Source organism: Colobus angolensis, unplaced genomic scaffold, assembly GCF_000951035.1.
Source record: "Colobus angolensis palliatus isolate OR3802 unplaced genomic scaffold, Cang.pa_1.0 Scaffold101, whole genome shotgun sequence".
Lineage (NCBI taxonomy): Eukaryota > Metazoa > Chordata > Mammalia > Primates > Cercopithecidae > Colobus > Colobus angolensis.
In genome coordinates, this window is record NW_012111031.1 from 97,192 (window position 1) to 117,866 (window position 20,675).

At 40.3% G+C, this 20,675-nt stretch overlaps 1 protein-coding gene across 1 annotated transcript in view; it reads left to right on the forward strand.

Annotated features, from left to right (window-relative positions):
* Nucleotides 1-20,675, forward strand: part of LOC105510597 (serine/threonine-protein kinase Nek5) — a 64,256-nt gene that overhangs the window by 20,275 nt on the left and 23,306 nt on the right. Inside the window, exons 7-13 of the mRNA XM_011940479.1 lie at nt 843-929; nt 4,699-4,753; nt 7,297-7,497; nt 7,575-7,656; nt 9,405-9,562; nt 15,972-16,153; nt 19,884-19,950. Of these exons, the coding sequence (XP_011795869.1) occupies nt 843-929; nt 4,699-4,753; nt 7,297-7,497; nt 7,575-7,656; nt 9,405-9,562; nt 15,972-16,153; nt 19,884-19,950 (832 nt within the window). The remainder of the gene's footprint in view (nt 1-842; nt 930-4,698; nt 4,754-7,296; nt 7,498-7,574; nt 7,657-9,404; nt 9,563-15,971; nt 16,154-19,883; nt 19,951-20,675) is intronic.

Sequence of the window (20,675 nt, forward strand, 5' to 3'; positions counted from 1 at the left end):
TCATGGCCTGAACTGGTTTTTCAGGTTAACTTTGGAATGTCCTTGGCCAAAGGGAGGGTTTATGAGTTGGTTGGGGGGCTCAGAATTTTATTTTTGGTTTACACACTTTCTAGCAGAATAAATTGGTGCACCTGTTTGGAAGACAATTTGGTGGCAATATATATCAAGAGATTTTTAAATATTCTATTTCTGAGAATTTGTTCCAAGGGAATAATTTGAAATTTGGAATAATGTAAATGCCTAAATAATTGGGAAATGGTTAAATTTAATAAAGCTTGGCATGACCATGTACCTGAATATATCATAAACATTTATGGTTTTGAAGACTTTTTGATAACTTTGTTATACTACGTAAAGAAAATGGAATTCGGAATTTTAAATACATTGTGATCACAGTTACATGAAAAGTATGTGTGGAAAAAAGACAGGAAGGAAATATATCAGAATTTTAACAATAGTTGTTTTAGGTGCTAAGATTCTGGGTAACTTTTTTCTCCCTTATTCATTTTTGTATTTTCCAAGTTTTAAATCATGAAGTTGCAATTTGATAATCTCTGCATCTGAGAGATTTTTATAACATGACAATTCCATCTCTTTGTGGAGTCTTTAAGCCATAAAAAATATATTTTAATGTGGAAATTTTTGGGAGGTGAATTGTAAGTTTAAAAATCAGCTGATTTAGTTACTCTATCAACATACAGTGTTTTGCTTTCTTCTAACACATGTATGCATCAAATCTTGTGTTATCCATTTTCACATTTTTTCTTGCATGTCCATGTCTTAAGACTTTTCTTACTCCAATAAAAATTCATGCTGATTTATTATTTAATATAATTTACTAGTTCCATGGAACTTGCTCGAACTTGTATTGGAACACCTTACTACCTGTCCCCAGAGATCTGTCAGAATAAACCCTACAACAATAAAACGTAAGTTGCTGACTCTTAGTTTGAAAGTGTCAGTAAAATCCAATAGATGACACTGAATGAAGATTCCAGAAACTAAAATTCAAATCTCTTCTCTCTTTCTCATGATACTTTTGTAATTTCTTCTTCATGTGTGAAATTGTTCCCGGACCAAACAGGGTTGGGCTGCTATTTCTTATGGTCCAATAACAAGATGCAGATGAACTGGAGAGGAAGAGAGTTTTTATTTCTGTAACTGGTACAGGGAGAAGGCCTGGGAATTATCGCCAGACCAACTCAAAATTACAAAGTTTTTCAGAGCTTATACACCTTCTAAGCTATATGTCTATGTGTAAGTGTGCATTCATTTAAAGACATAGTGATTAACTCCTTTTCATCTGTAACTAAGGTCTGAGTCCTGAAGACTTTCTTCTAGAGCCTCAGTAAGCTTACTTAATCTAAATGGGTCTAGGTGCTGGGGTGATTACCCTTATTTTGTCTCCTGCTAAATCGTGGAGGTTTAGACAGTTCTTTCAGACCTCCAATAAACTTGTTTGTGGAGGCCTTGGGAGTTTCTTCAGACCCCCAATAAAACTTGTTTAATCTTAAATGGCTCCTGTTAAGAATTCCTTTGTTATTTTGTCATGCTTTAAGGCCCAGGAAAGGCCTAGGCAAAACTCTTGATGGGCTTTTTTACATTACAGCCTTTGTATAAGGGCACTGGCTTTTTTTTTTTTTTTGAGACAGAGTCTTGCTCTTGTCACCCAGGCTAGAGTGCAATGGCATGATCTCGGCTCACCACAACCTCCACCTCCCAGGTTCAAGCAATTCTCCTGCCTCAGCCTCCTGAGTATCTGGGATTACAGGCGCATGCCACCATGCCTGGCTAAAGTTTTGTATTTTTAGTAGAGACGGGATTTCACCATGTTGTCCAGGCTGGTCTCAAACTCCTGACCTCGTGATCTGCCTGCCTCAGCCTCCCCAAGTGTTGAGATTACAGGTATGAGCCACTGTGCCTGGCCGGGCACTGGCTTTTTTAGCTTTTAATATTTAACTTCACCACTCGGTCAGTACAGAAACAGTTATGATGGAGGCCTGCGTTAGTAAGACCTGGCCTGCCACACAATGGGGATCCCAGTGACTGTCTCTGAGCAGTGCTACCTGAAGGTTTCGAACTCGTTTAGAAGAAAGCCATTTCTCTTCATTTAAAGATACAAGTGGTATAAAAAATAACATTGCAAATTGCAGTCACTGTGATGTCCATTTTTGTATTATATGTTCATACCTTTGAAGCACTGTTTAGTCTATTGCAAGAAAAGATTGAAGAGGATGAAGTAGAAGACAGTGTGGTCTGGTGACCGCTCACTGGATTAGGAGCTAGGAATCCTAGTCTTGGCTAACTTGACCAAGTCAGTTGACCTCTGTGGGCCTCAGGTTCCTAACTCATAACAATGAAAATATTGACTAGGTAATCTTCAAGGTGTCTTCCAGCTTTAAAACCCAGTTAGTTTTTATGTATGTGATAGCAGAGTCTGATTCTCAGCAGTAATTTTTTTTTCTTTTTTTTGAGATGGAGTCTGGCTTTGTCACCCAGGCTGGAGTGCAGTGGCGTGATCTCAGCTGACTGCAACCTCTGCCTCCCGGGTTCAAGCAATTCTCTTGCCTCAGCCTCCCAAGTACCTGGAACTGCAGGCACACACCACCATGCCCCGCTAATGTTTTGTATTTTTAGTAGAAACGGGGTTTCACCATATTGGCCAGGCTGGTCTTGAATTCCTGACCTCAGGTGATCTGCCTGCCTCGGCCTCTCAAAGTACTGGGATTACAGGTTGTGAGCCACCGCACCTGGCGCTCAGCAGTAATGTTAATGTATACCACAAGAAAAGGTGAAGAGGAGCTTTTGCTTCCTATAAGGAGAAGGAAAAAACTTTCATTTTTCAAAGCTGGCTGCCATTGAACAAGTTGGCGATAAAGAAGACTGAGTTCCCTTTGGAAGTTACTTGTCCTTTCGTGTAGGAAAAAATGCCCGAGAGATACTTGGCTATTGGACTTTGAAGGAGATAAATGGAAGGCAAAGTTCAGATGGTAGAGATTCACAAAAAGAATAGTAAGAATTTCTCTGCCTAATAAAATAACAGGGATTTTTTTTTTCTTTTTTTGAGACATCCCCTGGCACCAAGGAGTTTGACCTCAAGTTAATTGTGCGGGAATGCAGGTAGGGTGTGTTGCACAGAAAGTAGGCTGTTCAGAGCAGGGCATGCCACAGGCAGCCTGGGGTCAGCTGTGTTGTTTTGTTTCCTTGTACTGCTTTTCAAGAATTTGAATCAACATTTAAATACTGCTGGATGTGGTGGCTCATGCCTGTAATCCCAGCACTTTGGGAGGCTGAGGGTGATGATCGCTTGAGTCCAGGGGTTCAAGACCAATCTGGACAACATTGTGGGACCCTGTCACTACATAAAAAAAAATTAAATATTGAAAGACTTTAAAATATGCATAGTTGGTGCCTCTGAAAATTGGAAGATATTAGCAATAATCAGGTGGGTAGCCACTGGCTCCATTAGAGGACTGGTTCACCACAGTCCTCACTATGCAGAGTGGTCTCAGGCCTGCAACTAGCCCCACCTGACCCCCAGGTGGCTGCAGTACTGGCCTGAGCCCTGGGGGCATATGAATTCTCTACCCTGGCTACAGAGGGTGCTCTGGGAACAGAAGAGAAGTTTGGGTCTGTGGAAGGCCTAGTAAAGGCAAAAGTCTGTGTGATGTGAAATGGTCAGTGAATTTCTAGAAGGTCTAGAAAGTTCATGTTTGTTTCTTGGGTCAGGTGCAGGTGGCCCACACCTGTAATCCCAGCACTTTGGGAGGCCAAGGAGGGAGTATTGCTTGAGCTCAAGAGTTTGAGACGAGCCTGAGCAACATGGCGAAACCTTGTTTCTGAAAAAAAAAAAAAAAAAAAAAAAAACCATTAAAAAACCCCACAAATTTGTTTCCCACCAATCTTACCGTCTGTTGTACTTACCATCTTTTGTACTCAAACCCTTAGTATAAGTCTATCTTTCTCTCCTTCTATGTGAAACACACACACACACATATACACACTCACACACACACAAAGTGTTGCTGCTAGAGGAGCCATTTACCTCACTCCTCACTTTAATGATTCCTTCTTGCTTTGACTCCTTGACTTCTTATTATACATTTTTTGATCTTTTAGATTTAATTGTGCTTTTTGTTCTATAAAATAACTCCTCAATTAAACCAATCACATATAAATATTTATGAAGTACTAAATCTGTAAAGAGCAAAGCTCATGATATATATTTTAAATATATTTTTAAATGTTTATTGAGAATCAGATACTATGTTTATCACATAATATAACTTGGATTCTGTCAAAAGCCTTGAGTAGGATATATCTTTCAAAATCAACCAAATATTACCTTTTGAGTCAAAACAAATCCATGTTTGAGTTCTGCCTGCCTCCTCCAAATTGCTCAACATTTCATCATACATACACTGTTTTTGAGCAGGAAGCTGAACTAAATATCAAACCACCAGCTTGTAGCAAAGTTTGTATGCCTTTCTTCGACTAGAAATCGGACAAACTACAAATGATTTTCATTTTACCTCTTATCTTCTAATAAGAATTGATAATATATCTGAAAGCATTTGTAAAAACTGATCAACTTATATTAAATTGTAAAGTGACACAAATTTAAGGCACTGTAAGGATAAAAGCTTTTATTAAGAATTACGGATATTTTCTTGGCATGTAAACTCTTATCTTCTTTAGGGATATTTGGTCTCTTGGCTGCGTCTTATATGAGCTCTGCACACTCAAACATCCTGTAAGTATGCTCGTTGTCAGACTAATCTTGAATTACTGGAATTATAGAAAAGAAGTTAACTTATAGGAGAAAAAGGTTAATGCTTGGTTTTATTAGATTGTTAAAAATTATATGGATGAGTTACTTAAAATAATGATAGATGACATGAAAAGATGTCCAAACAATATTATAAAGTAAAAAGTCCAAGTTGGAGACTAGTATGTGTAGCATATTTCCATTAAAAATAAATTGTGTGGGCTTGGCATGGTGGCTCATGCCTGTAATCCCAGCACTTTGGGAATCTGAGGTGGGTAGATCACTTGAGGTCAGGAGTTGGAGACCAGCCTGGCCAACATGATGGTAACACCCTGTCTCTACTAAAAATACAAAAATTAGCCAGGCATGGTGGCATGTGCCTATAGCCCCAGCTAGTTGGGAGGCTGAGGCACGAGAATTGCTTGAACCCCGGAGGTGGAGGCTGCAATCAGCTGAGATCGCGCCATTGCACTCCAGCCTGGGTGACAGTGAGACTCCATCTCAAAAAAATAAAAAATAAATAAATAGTGCCAGGTGCAGTGGCTCACACCTGTAATTCCAGCACTTTGGGAGGCCGAGGCAGGTGGGTCACAAGGTCAGGAGATCGAGACCATCCTGGCTAACACAGTGAAACCCCGTCTCTACTAAAAATATTAAAAAAAAAAGCTGGGCGTGGTGGCGGGCGCCTGTAGTCCCAGCTACTCGGGAGGCTGAGGCAGGAAAATGGTATGAACCCAGGATGTGGAGCTTGTAGTGAGCTGAGATCGCACCACTGCACTCCAGCCTGGGTGACAGAGTGAGACTCTGTCTCAAAAAAAAATAAAAAATAAAAATAAATAAATAAATAAATAGTGTGTGAATAGATACGTTCAGCAAAAGAAAGATGTACATGGGCAAAGTTCATAGGAAACCAGGCACAACTGTTTAAGAGTCTTTTCCCAGAGGTCACATGGGATGTGCCAAATCCTCCAGCATTGTTACCCACGTCACCTGTGAAATGCGATCTATAAGAAAGCTCATTGGATATACCCAGTGCCCAGGATTTTTATTGGGAACTGGTCACATAGGTACCCTTTACCTGGCATATGCCAAACTTCCAGACTCCTGGAAAGAAAGCAGGTGTTCAGCATAAACATATTGTTCCTATAAATAGCTGAGGCAGAGAGAGCCACTCTCAACATTCAGAGAATGGTGGGAATTCTTCTGAGATCTTAGTTCCCAGACACCAGCCACAGGCCAACATTGTAAGCAGGCCTTTCTCAGGATAACCTGCTACATCAACTCTTCTCCACAGCTGTCATTATTGTTATTATTAATTATTGTCAAGGATTGCACAGCCAATTTCTGACCAAAATGTGTACTTCTTTTTTTTTTTTTTTTTTTTTTTTTGAGATGGAGTCCCACTCTGTCACCCAGACTGGAGTGCAGTGGCATGATCTCAGCTCACTGCAACCTCTGACTCCTGGGTTCAAGCAATTCTCTTGCCTCAGCCTCCCGAGGAGCTGGGATTACAGGTGCCCACCACCATGCCTGGCTAATTTTTTTGTATTTTTAGTAGAGTCAGGGTTTCACCATGTTGGCCAGGTTGGTCTTAAACTCCTGACCTTGGGTGATCTCCCCATCTTGGCCCCTCAGAGTGCTGGGATTACAGGTGTGAGCCACCATGCCCGGCCAATGTGTACCTTTATTGCTACACCATGGTGTTGAATATTATTATGTATAAATAACTATTGGTTTCATACAATAGAAGATTTTCTGGTCTGTGAAGCATTTTAGAGGAAATTAAATAATGTTTATGTGAATTTTAAAAAGCAAGAGATAAAATTTCATATCAATATGACCTCAACTTTGTAAAATAAACATCATTTTAAAAAAAGATCAGAAGGAGCTATATACTCTGAGTGGGGTAAAATTATACGTATTTTCCCCGTCTTTATAACTTCTTATACCTTCCAGCTTTTTATTATGAGTAAACATTATTTTGATAATAAGACAAAATTAAAACAAAAAAACTTGTTTTAAATAACATGGCATCTCGTTGAGTAACTGCAGTATCTGCTCATGAAAGATTAGTTGTTGAAAACAATTTAGGGTGGACCATAGTGCTTCTTTTTTATTTTTTGATTGAGTCCAGGTCTCACTCTGTCACCCAGGCTGGAGTGCAGTGACGTGATCATGGCTCACTGCAGCTTTGACCTCCTGGGTTTAGACAATCCTCTTGCCTCAGCCTCCCAAGTAGCTGGGACCACAGGCTCATGCCACCAAGCCCAGCAAATTTTTAAAAGCCATGATTTGGAGAGATGAGGTCTAATACTATGTTTCCCAGGCTGGTCTTGAACTCCTGGGCTCAAGTGATCCTCCTGCCTTGTCCTCCCAAATTGCTGGGATTACAGATGACCCTACTGCTTCTAACTACAGTTTAAAAACATTGTTTTGCTTCTTGGTATGTTTGTTACTTTAACACTTTTATTATTTGTTACTTTAGTAACTTTACTCTGATTTAGAATGATTGCTCCTTGTCCTTTCAGTTTGAGGGTAACAACTTACAGCAGCTGGTTCTGAAGATTTGTCAAGCACATTTTGCCCCAATATCTCCAAGGTTTTCGCGTGAGCTACATTCCTTGATATCTCAGCTCTTTCAAGTATCTCCTCGAGACCGACCATCCATAAATTCCATTTTGAAAAGGCCCTTTTTAGAGAATCTTATTCCCAAATATTTGACTCCTGAGGTGAGTTTTGAGGTGACTGTTTGGATTTTGGCAGAGATTTTGGTTTGTAGGTCCTTGACACGTGTGTTCGGTTTTAGGTCATTCAGGAAGAATTTAATCACATGCTTATATGCAGAGCAGGAGCGCCAGCTTCTCGACAGGCTGGGAAGGTTGTCCAGAGTAAGTGTGACTTTGCCGTGCAATCAAAAGCATTTATTACACATGTCTCACACAGAGAGTAATGCAAGGAAATTTCACCAAACATTTTGAAAGTGGACATTTAAGAAACACAAGCAGTATAAGCAGGAGAACAATCATCTTGTCAAATGGCAACTAGTGAGTATGCCTGAAAGTTGTATATTTAGCTTTTGCATGACCTGCAGGATTTCTTCTCATTAGTCAGGAAACCTTCATGAAGCAGAGGACATGCTAATAGAGATGCTTGAAGAGGCTGAGCCCAAACTTAACTTTTGTGTAGTGAAGGGATAGAGTGGGAGGAGGTTGCAGATAGACATGGATGATGAGATGAAACTTATTTTTCTGAAATAGGATAGACTGGCAGTTAAGAATTCTGTTGCAAAGGACCATTGGAGCTGAAGTTAGGATCTTGGGGCCTAATTGGTAACAGTGAGAACTGTTACTTTGTTGTTCCCAAAGAAGGCAGGAGATACTTTATGGTAGTAATAATTGGAGAAAACTATTTTAGTCCTGGTGTCAGGAATCAGCTAAGCTGTGTGTCAGAGGGAGGGGTGCATTAAGAAAGAGAAAATTACTAATTCATTTGGTGCTGTGAAAGTCAAAGCCCCAGGATTTAGTCCTGGACTGAATGCCTGGACTTACAATATTAGGAGAAGCAGAAAACCTCTCAAAGGAATTCATGATAGGGAAATGTTATCCATTGAGAGAGAGATTTTAAAATCGAGGAAAGTTAAGGAGAAAATGAATGAACCTCTTTGCCATTTAATTTGACTGACGTTGTATATCAGTCTAGACTGAGACTGTTTAGAAAATAGACAAGTACAAAGTATGGGACAGTGTATTGTCCATATTTCTAATATAGGTAAGACAGGAGAACAAGAACAATTTTTTTTATTGAGATGGGGTCTCACTGTGTTGCCCAGGCTGGTCTCAAACTCCTGAGCTCAGACAATCCTCCCACCTTGGCCTCCTAAATTGCTGGGATTACAGGTGTGAGCCACCTTACCCAGCTCAAGAACAAATTTTGATGGAGATAAAGATAAGCATTAGAAGATCTACTCATACCTCAATCTCAGCACTTTGGGAGGCCAAGGTGGGCAGATCACTAGAGGCCAGGAGTTTGATGCCAGTCTGGCCAATGTGGCCAAACCACATCTCTACTAGAAATACAAAAATTAGCTGGACCTAGTGGCCCATGCCTGTAATCCCAGCTACTTGGGTGGCTGAGGCACGAGAATTGCATGAACTCGGGAGGTGAAGGTTGCAGTGAGCTGAGACCCTGCCACTGTAATGTAGCCTGGGTGACAAAGCGAGACTGTCCCAACAAAAAAAAAAAAGAGAGAAGATCTACTCATATATTCCAAACAATGTGGCATGAATGGAGTGGCCTGATAACCCAAGCTTTAATGACCAAATTTAATAACTTTTATTATTACCCCATACATATTGTTTCTGTAAAAGTTAATATTAATTTCTATTTTTCTGAAAAAAAGTGATGTTATGTATACTAGAAATATGCAAAGGGACTCTGAAAAAAGGTTTTTTTCATTTAAAGAAAATGCATATTAATTTTTGATCAATACTTCTCTCACTGTGTGTAACATATCTCTGGCTAGAAAGTAAACTTACTGTGTTATGAAATGTAGCTTATATTTATACTCTTACAAGTATCAGTATTAAAGATGTACAATTTTTCAAAAATTGAAGCTGTTTTATTTTGGTTAATTAAGAGTATAAAATACAAAAAGTGAAATTCCAGGGAAAGTGCCCACCAAGATCAAGGATATCTGCGCCAATTAAAAGGAATGCTATATTGCATAGAAATGAATGGAGACCATCAGCTGGAGCCCAGAAGGCCAGATCCATAAGTCGTTCTAAACCCTCCTTTGTGTTTTTTTAACTATGGTGTATTCTTTTCTTTCTTTCTTTTTTTTTTTTGAGATGAAGTCTCGCTCTGTCGCCAGGCTGGAGTGCAGTGGCACGATCTCAACTCACTGCAAACTCCACCTCCCGGGTTCAAGTGATTCTTCTGCCCCAGCCTCCTGAGTAGCTAGGACTACAGACGTGTGCCACCATGTCCAGCTAATGTTTGTGTTTTAGTAGAGACGGGGTTTCACCGTTTTGGCCAGGATGGTCTCGATCTCTTGACCTTGTGATCTGCCTGCCTGGGCCTCCCAAAGTGCTGGGATTACAGGTGTGAGTCACCGCACCTGGCCCCAGCTAATTTTTGTACTTTTAGTAGAGGCAGGGTTTCACCATGTTGGTCAGACAGGTTTCGAACTCCTGACCTTCTGATCCACCTGCCTCATCCTCCCAAAGTGCTGGTATTACAGGCATAAGCCACTGCAACCGGCTGTTATATTCTTTTTCTTTAATTTTTTAATTAAAAAAAATTTTTGTGAGTACATTTTAAGTGTATATATTTATGGGGTACATGAGATGTTTTGATACAGGCATGCAATGTGAAATAAGCACATCATGGAGAATGGGGTGTCTGTCCCCTCAAGTATTTATCCTTTGAGTTACAAACAACCCAGTTATACTCTTTTAAGTTATTTAAAAATATACAATTAAGTTACTATTGACTATAGACAGTCTATTGTGCTATCAAATAGTAGGTCTTATTCATTCTATTTTTTTTAACCCATTAAGCTATGGTATTTCTGACAGACCTATCAGCACATGTTCATGAGGTACAAGCTCATTGTTTGGAGTCCACAAATTTTGTACTTACAATAAGGTATTCTGTACTGAGCATTATAATGGTATTTTGTTGGACAACTTCTAGTTTTTATATTTTATAAAACGATGCTGTATGCCCTTACAAGTATACTTGAGGTTTAATTTTCTTTTTATAACTGAAATTATTCTTATTTCTAATAAGTAAGGTTTTTCTGTATAGGAAAAGTGAGTAATATAGCAACAGAAAACAGTCTGCATTTAATATTCTTAATTCTAACGTGTAGGATTGAGAAGTTTGTATGATATAATAATTGATATTTCCCTAGCGATTCTTTGTGTTTAGTTATTTGAATTCACTTCAGCAGTGTTGAATCTTTTAGGTCATACTAGTGAAATGCTTCTGGTATGTAAATGATAAAATGGCTGTTGTCTTTTAATTAAAGAATTGTATTTTTAAAGAAGGCTCATGGTAAAATTAGAGAACCATTTGGAAGTATATTTACTAAGTGTTTACTTGATATATAGACATTTTAGAAAATGTATTGGTATGTAAACATTTTTTAAAAAACCGATTGTTTAAGTTATTGCCCTTCATTTGATAAAGGGCTTAATTTATTTATTTATTTATTTGAAAGAGGGTCCTGCTCTGTCACCCAGGCTAGAGTGCAGTGGCATGTCTCAGCTCACTGCAACCTTGATGTATTAGTCTGTTCTCATACTGCTGTAAATAACTACTTGCGACTGGGTAGTTTATAAAGAAAAGAGGTCTAATTGGCTTACAGTTCTGCAGGCTGTACAGGACGCATTGCTGAGGAGGCCTCAGGAAACTTATAATCATGGCAGAAGAGGAAGCAGGCTCATCTTAAATGGCCAGAGCAGGAGGAAGAGAGTGAACGGGGAGGTGCTACACACTTGTAAACAAGCAGATCTCATGAGAACATACTCACTATCACAAGAACAGTAAGAGGGAAATCTGCCCGCATGATCTAATCACCTTCCACCAGACCCCTCCTCCAACATCAGGGATTACAATTCAACATGAAATTTGGGCAGGGACACAAATCCAAACCATGTCATTCCACCTCTGGCCCGTCTCAATTCCCATGTCCTTCTCACATTGCAAAATACAATTTTCCCTTCTCAACAGTCCCCCAAGGCTTAACTCATTTCAGCATTTAACTCAAAAGTCCACAGTTCAAAGTCTTATCTGAGACAAGTCAAGTCCTTTCTACCTGTGAGTCTGTAAAATAAAAAACGAGTTAGTTACTTCCAAAATACAATGAGGGTACAGGCATTGGTAAATACACCCATTTCAAAAGGGAGAAATCAGCCAAAACAAAGGGTTTATAGTCCCCATGCAAATTGAAAACCTAGCAGGGTAGTCATTAAATCTTAAAGCTCCAAATTCCTTTGACCCCATATCTCACATCCAGGGCATACTGGTGCAAGGAGTGGGCTCCCAAGGCCTTGGGCAGCTCTGCTCCTGAGGCTTTGCAGGCTACAGCCCCTGCGTCTGCTCTCACAGGCTGCTGTTTAGTGCCTGCGGCTTTTCCAGATGCGTGGCGCAAGCTGTCGTTCAGTCTACCGTTTCGGAGTCAGGAGAATGGTGGTCCTCTTCTCACAGCTCTACTAGGCAGTGCCCAGCGGGGACTCTGCATGGAGGCTCCAATGCCACATTTCCCCTCTGCACTGCCCTAGTGGAGGGTCTCCCTGAAACAGGCTTCTGCCTGGACGTCTAGGCTTTTCCGTATGTCTTCTGAGATCTTGGTGGAGGCTCCCATGCCTCAACTCTTGCACTCTGTGCACCTGCAGACTTAACACCACGTGGAAGCCACCAAGACTTACGGCTTGCACCCTCTGAAGCAATGGCCTGAGCTGTACCTTAGGCCCTTTTAACCATGGCTGGAGCTGGAGCAGCCACAATGCAAGACACCATGTCCTGAGGCTGCACAGAGCAGTGGGGCCCTGGGCTTGGTCCTCAAAGCCATTCTTCCCTCCTAGGTCTCTGGGCCTGTGATGAGAGGCGCTGCCTCAAAGGTCTCTGAAATGCCTTCAAGGCATTTTCCCCATTATCTTGGCTAACAACATTTGACTTCTCTTTATTTTTGAAAATTTCTGTAGCTGGTTTGAATTGCTCCCCCGAAAATGGGTTTTTCTTTCCAGGCTGCAAACTTTCCTAACTTTTATACTCTGCTTCTCTTTTAAGTATAAGCTCCAGTTTTACATCATTTATTTGCTCACAAATATGACCATAGGGTGCCAGAGAAGCCAGGCCACATCTTGAATACTTTGCTGCTTAGAAATTTCTTCTGCCAGATGCCCTAAATCATCATTCTCAAGTTCAAAGTTCCACAGATCGCTAGGGTAGTGGCACAATGCCTCCAACCTCTTTGCTAATGCATAACAAAAGTGAGCTTTGCTCCGTTTCCCAATAAGTTCCTCATCTCCATCTGAGACCTCCTTAGCCTGGACTTCATAGACCATATCACTATCAGAATTTGGTCACTATAATTTTAACAAGTCTCTAGGACATTCCAAACTTTCCGTCATCTTCCTGTCTTCTTCTGAGCCCTCCACACTCTTCCAATCTCTGCCCATTACCCAGTTCCAAAGTCACTTCCACATTTTCAGGTATCTTTATACAATTCCCCACTCCTGGTACCAATGTGTTGTGTCAGTCCGTTCTCATACTGCTATAAAGAACACCTGAGACTGGGTAATTTATAAAGAAAAGACGTTTGATTGGCTCACAGTTCTGCAGCCTGTACAGGAAGCATGACTGGGAGGCCTCAGGAAATTTATAATCATGGCAGAAGGAAGCAGGCTCATCTGCAGGAGGGAAAGAGTGAAGGGGTAGCTGCTACAAACTTTTAAACAACCAGATCTCATGAAAACTCACTCACTATCACAAGAACAGCAAGGGGGAAATCTGCCCCCATGATCCATTTACCAGGCTTCCTCTTCCAACATTGGGGATTACAATTCAACATGAGATTGGGCAGAGACACAAATCCAAACCACATCACTCGACCTCCCAGGCTGAAGTGATCCTCCCACCTCAGCCTCCTGAATAGCTGGTACTACCGATATGTGCCATGATGCCCAGCTAGTTTTTGTTTTTTGTAGAGTCAGGGTCTCACTGTGTTGCCCAGGCTGTTCTCGAACTCCTGGGCTCAAGTGATATACCCGCCTCAGCCTCCCAAAGTGTTGGAATTACAGGCGTGAGCCACTGTGCCCAGCCTAAGGGCTTAATTTTATTGAAGAAATAAGAAAAGTATATTGTGACTCAGAGGACTCTTTATCAGACCTGTAGAAGAGAAAACACATCTAAAAGATTTGAGGATGAATTAAATTATGAGAACTGTTGAACACATTGACATTTTTTCCAGTTCCTTGAAAAGGTAAAATTGATTTCCACAGGAACTACCTCTGATATTCCTATTACTGTTGGGATATTAGAAAAAATTTTAAAGAAACTGTTCATTGCCTTTCAATACTTTTCTCTTTCTAACCACTTTTCAACAAGTAATTAGTAGTATTTTCTTCTAGGTTGTATACAGGTGAAATTGTAAAGCAAGGAAAACTACTTCTTACTTTAAAATAGGCTGGTGCAGTGGCTCATGACTGTAATCCAACATTTTGGGAGGCTGAGGCAGGAGGATCGTTTCAGCCCAGGAGTTCGAGACCAGCCTGGTCAACACATTGAGACCCCACCTCTACAAAAAGTAAAATTAAAAAAAAATTAGGTGGACACGGTGGCATGTGCCCGTAGTCCCAGTTACTTGGGAGGATGAGGCAGGGGATCCCTGGAGCCCAGGAGTTTGAAGCTACAATGAGCTATGATCACACCACAACCCTCCAGGCTGGGTGACAGAGTGAGATCCTGTCTCAGAATTTATAAAGAAAAGAAAATATTTAAAAAATAAACATATAATTTGTATTTAGATTAATAAACTAAATTTTATACAGTTACTTAAATATTTAAATAGAACTATATGAAAGTGCCATTTTCCTAGATTAATGATGGTCAATTCTGCACAATGTCTTTTTTTTTTTTTTTTTTGAGATGGCGTCTCACTCTGTCACTCAGGCTGGAGTGCAGTGGTGCTATCTCGGCTCACTGCAAGCTCCATCTCCCAGGTTCATGTCATTCTCCCGCCTCAGCCTCCCGAACAGCTGGGACTCCAGGCGCCCTCCATCACGCTCTGGCTAATTTTGTTTTTGTATTTTTAGTAGTGACGGGGTTTCACCATGTTGGCCAGGATGGTCTCGATCTCCTGACCTCGCAATCCGCCCGCCTCAGTTTCCCAAAGTTCTGGGATTACAGGCGTGAGCCACCGCGCCCGGCCAATTATATGTAATTTCATATGGTCCAATCTAACATATATATGAACCATATAGCAGTAAAAAGAACAAAGGATATAACATATTATTTCTTTATATGAGGACATTTTGGTTTTAATTGTTTTCATTATTCATATTCCCAACTATTAGTTCCTAGGTCTTTGCAGTAGTTTCATCTATTTTTCTCTTTTTATTATTAACTGTAAACTGTCAACTAGACAGAGTTGCCACACTTCAGGTTAAATTGACCCCACTTTGCTCTTTAGCAAGAAAGTCTTAACTGTCTTTTATATCTTAATTTGATCCATTTCTCGTCTTCTAGCTCAGTGGCTTCTACTCAGTTCTAAGATAAACTGTCATTTCTGGTTTTCCTGTTCTCATTCTGTTCTGGTTGGGTGGTGAGGGCTGGGATGCTAATATGTCCATCACAGCTGTTATATGACCTTTTTAAATATTTTCTCTGGAAGAATGACTCTGATTCAGCATCTTATTTTCTTTAAGTCATGATGCCATTTTGCGTTTAGTCAATTGATCAAAAACTAAAAATGTTGCAAATCCCCATATGTGTGAGTTTCACGATACTTTTTATTTTCCTGTAAAGTATGGTAAGGTATAAATGAGTTTAAGAAAAATAGAAAACAATAATTCTGAGTTTAGTTTTGGATCTTGGATTGGCTGGGCATACTCACTAGCTAAGTACGTTTTATATACTAGCCATGAAGTATGCATGATTCGTATCTATACCTTAGCAAAATTGTAAACCACTATACTATATAGTACTTAGGTCTTTTTGTACTCTAGGATTTGGGGACTCTAAGATTATTTTATTCTGAAAAACAAGTGTAGTAGAAAAACAGCAAAAATACACCTTCAATGCCTTGTCTTAGCTATGGTCACTGTCATATTGTCAAGTATTATAAATTTGTATTATTATTATTTTTTTTTTTGAGATGGAGTCTCACTCATGTTGCGCAGGCTGGAGTGCAGTGGCACAATCTCAGCTCACTGCAACCTCCACCTCCCAGATTCAAGCGATTCTCCTTCCTCAGCCTCCCGGTAGCTGGGATTACAGGTGTGCGCCACCACACCTAGCTAATTTTTGTATTTTTAGTAGAGACGAGGTTTTGCCATGTTGGCCAGGCTGGTCTTGAACTCCTGACCTCAGGTGATCCACCTGCCTTGGCCTCCCAAAGTGCTAGGGTTACAGATGTGAGCCACTGCACCCGGCCTGTATTATGGTTTTTGAAAACATCCCCTCTTCTTTTCTTCAGATAAAAATGATAGAAAGGCCTAAACTTGCGGCTGTGTGTGGACATTATGATTATTATTATGCTCAACTTGATATGCTGAGGAGGAGAGCCCAGGAACCAAGTTATCACCCTATTCCTCAAGAAAATACTGGAGTTGAGGATTACAGTCAGGAAGAGAGGCATGATCCATCCCCAAGTCAATGGTAATATTGTGGTCTATCTTAAGCTTTGATTAATCTGAAAATATCTTTGTATATTAACATTAATTATTCTGAAATCCAAATTCTCCTAACACAAATAATCCAAGAAGAACTTTCCAAATCTTCATTTTAAACACATAGTTCCCTTGACCTTTTTCTTTTGTTTGCTTTTGTAGACAGAGTCTCGCTCTGTTGCCTAGGCTGGAGTGCAGTGGTGCTATCTCAGCTCACCACAACCTCCGCCTTCCGAATTCAATCGATTCTCGTGCCTCAGCCTCCCCAGTAGCTGGGACTACAAGCGTGCACCACCATGCCTGGCTAATTTTTGTATTTTTAGTAGAGACAGGGTTTCACCATGTTGGCCAACCTGATCTCGAGGTCATCTGCCCGCCTTGGCCTCTCAAAGTGCTGGGATTACAGGCATGGGCCACCATGCCTGGCCATGTTAGTCTCTCTTTCTATGTCAGCCCTACACCTGCTCATTAGTTGGTTCTTCAAATTCTCAGGTACCCTCTCACCAGGCAACCACTGAGCTCATGTGATCCACCTGCCTTGGCCTCCTAAAGTGCTGGGACTACAGGCGTGAGCCACTATGCCCAGCCTTTTTTTTTTTTTTTGTTAGAAAGATTTTGTTTTTATTTCCATCAGAATGTCATATATATTACACAAATCAAATCTGTTGACATCTCAAGCATATAACAATTATATGTTCTTACAAATTACGTGGGAATTACATACACTGTGAGAAGTGTTGTAATTATTGTGTAATGTGTATTATAATTTAGCCTATTGAAGTAACAGAGTCTCGTAATAAAGCAATAAATGTGTTGATAGATTATCACAATTGATAAGTAATTGATAAATTATCTTCTTTTCCCCTTAACCCTTTTTCATCTCAAGTCTGATCTAGCTTATTTTCTTATTCATAGAACTGCTTAACTGTAGGCACAGACCCATACCTCTGCCCTTTTAATATTCTTTCTTCTTCCTGCTAAATTCCACTATATGGCAAGTGAAAAAATAGTTGTGTATATTTCATTTCTCAAAGAGGTTACTAATATGAATCAATAATTGAATCATTAAAATCAAATGATCATTTGAGACATTTTGAGAAATAAGATACATTTCATTCAGCATTTATGTTCTAGAGATCTTCAAAATATGGACATATTAGAAAGAAAATAGTATTCTTAAATTGTTCTTATGGTAGATTTTCAAAAATTTTACTCCATAATAGATTTCTGCAGATCTACAATATTTTCAAAATTTTTTCACACTGATGTCGATATTCCTGTGTCCAGAATAATTGACGCCTAACACAGGCCTGAAGACTTAAGTCTAAGAGTTCTTTTTAAAAAGTGTTTGTCATCAGATTTTTTTTGTTCAGGGTTAGGAATTTGTTACTTTGGCAACTGTGGTTATTTATTGTTGAAATTTTGGATTAATTATGAAAAATACAAGAGACTATGTGATGGTAATCTCATTAATAGTAAAAATGAGATAAGAATGATAAGAAAATAATTTCTTCAGAAACATATAATGGGAAAAGCAGATGTTTTATCTTTAAAGATATTGGGCACTGTTGTGGTTTTTATCTATCTTCATAACACATTTTTAATTATCTCCACAATTATCAAAAGTTGCATCTTCCGTTCATTCAAATTGTAATACCCATATTGGACTCAATTAGTGAGGGATGTAGATTTTACAGATGAACTGGGAGCAGCCACAAAAATCCCTTTCCCTTTTCTCAACCACTGGGAAAATATATCTTCCACTGTTTGTCTAGATTTGAGAGCTGTCAAGCTATCAATTATTTTGACCACGTGTGATTTTATCTCCCAAGCTCTCACATGAAACAATAGGAAGGGTCCTTCTCTTTCCTGGATGCCCCTTTGATGCCTGGTAACCCTTCCTCTTTGTATACTCCCCCATCCCCAACTTTCTGTCTGCTGGAGGTCTAATTACAGGCCATGGGATGGAGGAAGAGGATTTTTTTTTTTTTTTTTTTGAGACAGTCTCATTCTGTCACCCAGGCTGGAGTGTGGTGGCCCCATCTTGGCTCACTGCAAGCTCTACCTCCCGGATTCATGCCATTCTCCTGCCTCAGCCTCCCGAGTAGCTAGGACTACAGGCGCCCGCCACCATGCCTGGCTAATTTTTTGTATTTTTAGTAGAGATGGGGTTTCAGCATGTTAGCCAGGATGGTCTCGATCTCCTGACCTTGTGATCCACCCGTCTCAGCCTCCCAAAGTACTGAGATTACAGGAGTGAGCCACTGTGCCCAGCTGAGGAAGAGGAATTTGTATAGAATTTTGGGGGTGGAAAGGGAATAGGTAGACAGAGAGATAGAGAATGTCTTTGGGATGGCCCCTGGGTGTCAGAATCATTTTTCTCATGAAGATATTGATATATGTGCCAGTCAGGCTTTTGAGACAGATGAGTGCTTACAATTTACCCTCATTTGATTCAGGAGCTGTCTGTGTGTCAGGCACTTCACAGCCCTAATCTCTTCTAATCCTTGTATCAATTCCTGTGAAATGGCACCGTGCCCACTTCACAGCTGAGGAACTAAGACTCAAAGACTTTAGCTTGTCATTTCATCCTGTTTCTAAACCCCTGATTATTAACTTGCCTCTTTGTAAATTGGGGATGCTTATCAAGATGTTCCTTCCTAAAGGAGTTGTTTTTGAAATGACAGTTCTGTCTTTGGAGCCTTAGAAGTTACTCATATTCCAAAAAACTTATGATCTGAAATGCGGTTTTTATTAACAACCAGTAGTTACAGAAATGTTTTATAGGAAATTCTACCAAAAAAAAAAAAAGATAGATACATAAAATGTGAGTATAAACTTGAAAATTGTTTGACTGGAATTGATTAAAATTGTGCTGGAAAAATACCTTAAACATTTGGAGAGACAGCTAACCCATGATTTCTTTTCTCATTAAGCATTTAGGTGTGGAGATAAAGGGCTGGATGGAGGGACACATTCTGCTCTCAGGGAGCTCAGTATGTAGTGCAGGAAACAGATATGCAGCCATTCTTTTTTTTCTTTTTTTTTCGAGACGGAGTCTCGCTCTGTCACTTAGGCTGGAGTGCAGTGATGCGATCTCGGCTCACTGCTACCTCTGCCTCCCGGGTTCAAGCGATTCTCCTGCCTCAGCCTCCCCAGTAGCTGGGATTACAGGCACCTGCCACCATGCCCAGCTAATTTTTTTTAGCAGAGATGGGGTTTCACCATGTTGGTCAGGCTGGTCTCGAACTCCTGACCTCAGGCAATCCACCCACCTCGGCCTCCCAAAGTGCTGGGATTACAGGCGTGAGACACCACATCCGGCCGCCATTGTTAAATCAGGAGAAACAACCTGTACATTACACACCTACACAAAGCATGAGAATTTCTGGGTCTGGGTCTGTTTTCCTCCCCACAACATATTACAGAGATTGGAAGGACTGAATCTTGCCCTGAAGAAAAATTACTGGATAAGAATATTTTTCTGTTTAATCCTCTCCTGTATCCTCACTTGTTACTCTTTATCCTTTTTTCCTCTTGATTCCAAAATTTTATTTTCCAATGTAAAGATTCTGTAACTGTGAACTACTTCTTGAACTTGCAACTTCAAGCCACCAGTGAATTGTGAATCTCATTACTAAACTGAAAATCTACTTGTCAAATTGGTGCGTAAGATTTGTTAAAGTTTCTACTTAAGCCAAACATTCTTATTTTCTAAGGCCTGCTGAGTACCTTCAGAGAAAATTTGAAGCTCAACAATATAAGCTGAAAGTAGAGAAGCAATTGGTAAGTAAAATATCAAATATGGGAAACAATTAGGAATTTCCTGATAGTTTTTCTGTTCACAGATTTTCAAGTCCAAGTTCATTCCATCAGAAGGTCAAGACTACTCTCTACTAGTCCCCAGTTTTTTTTTTTGTTTTTTTGTTTTTTTCTGAGACAGAGTCTCTCTCTGTCATGAGGTTGGAGTGCAGTGGCATGATCTTGGCTCACTGCAACCTCCGCCTCCCAGGTTCAAGCCGTTCTCCTTCCCCAGCCTCCCGAGTAGCTGGGATTACAGGCTCCCACCACCACGCCCGGCTAACTTTTGTATTTTTACAAAAATACAAAACACCTGGCCCGAGGGCACCTGGCCCGAGCCCCCAGTTTTTAATAGCTAAAGCAAATAATGGGAACGGGTTGAATCAAAGCCTTAGCAGTCTGGCTTGTTCCTTGGCTTTATCTCTTCGGTGGGACCTTGGACCTATCTGAGCCTCAATTTCCTTTTCTATAAATGACATTCAACCTATCTGAGCCTCAATTTCCTTTTCTATAAATGACAATTTTTAGAGTAGGCGAGCTTCAAATTTCCTTGTAGTGCTATAGTGATTTGGTTCTATTTTGTTAAAGATTCTTCTGCACATTAAAAAAAAGTGACAAGGGGCCGGGCGCGGTGGCTCACGCCTGTAATCCCAGCACTTTGGGAGGCCAAGGCAGGCAGATCACGAGGTCAGGAGTTCGAGACCAGCCTG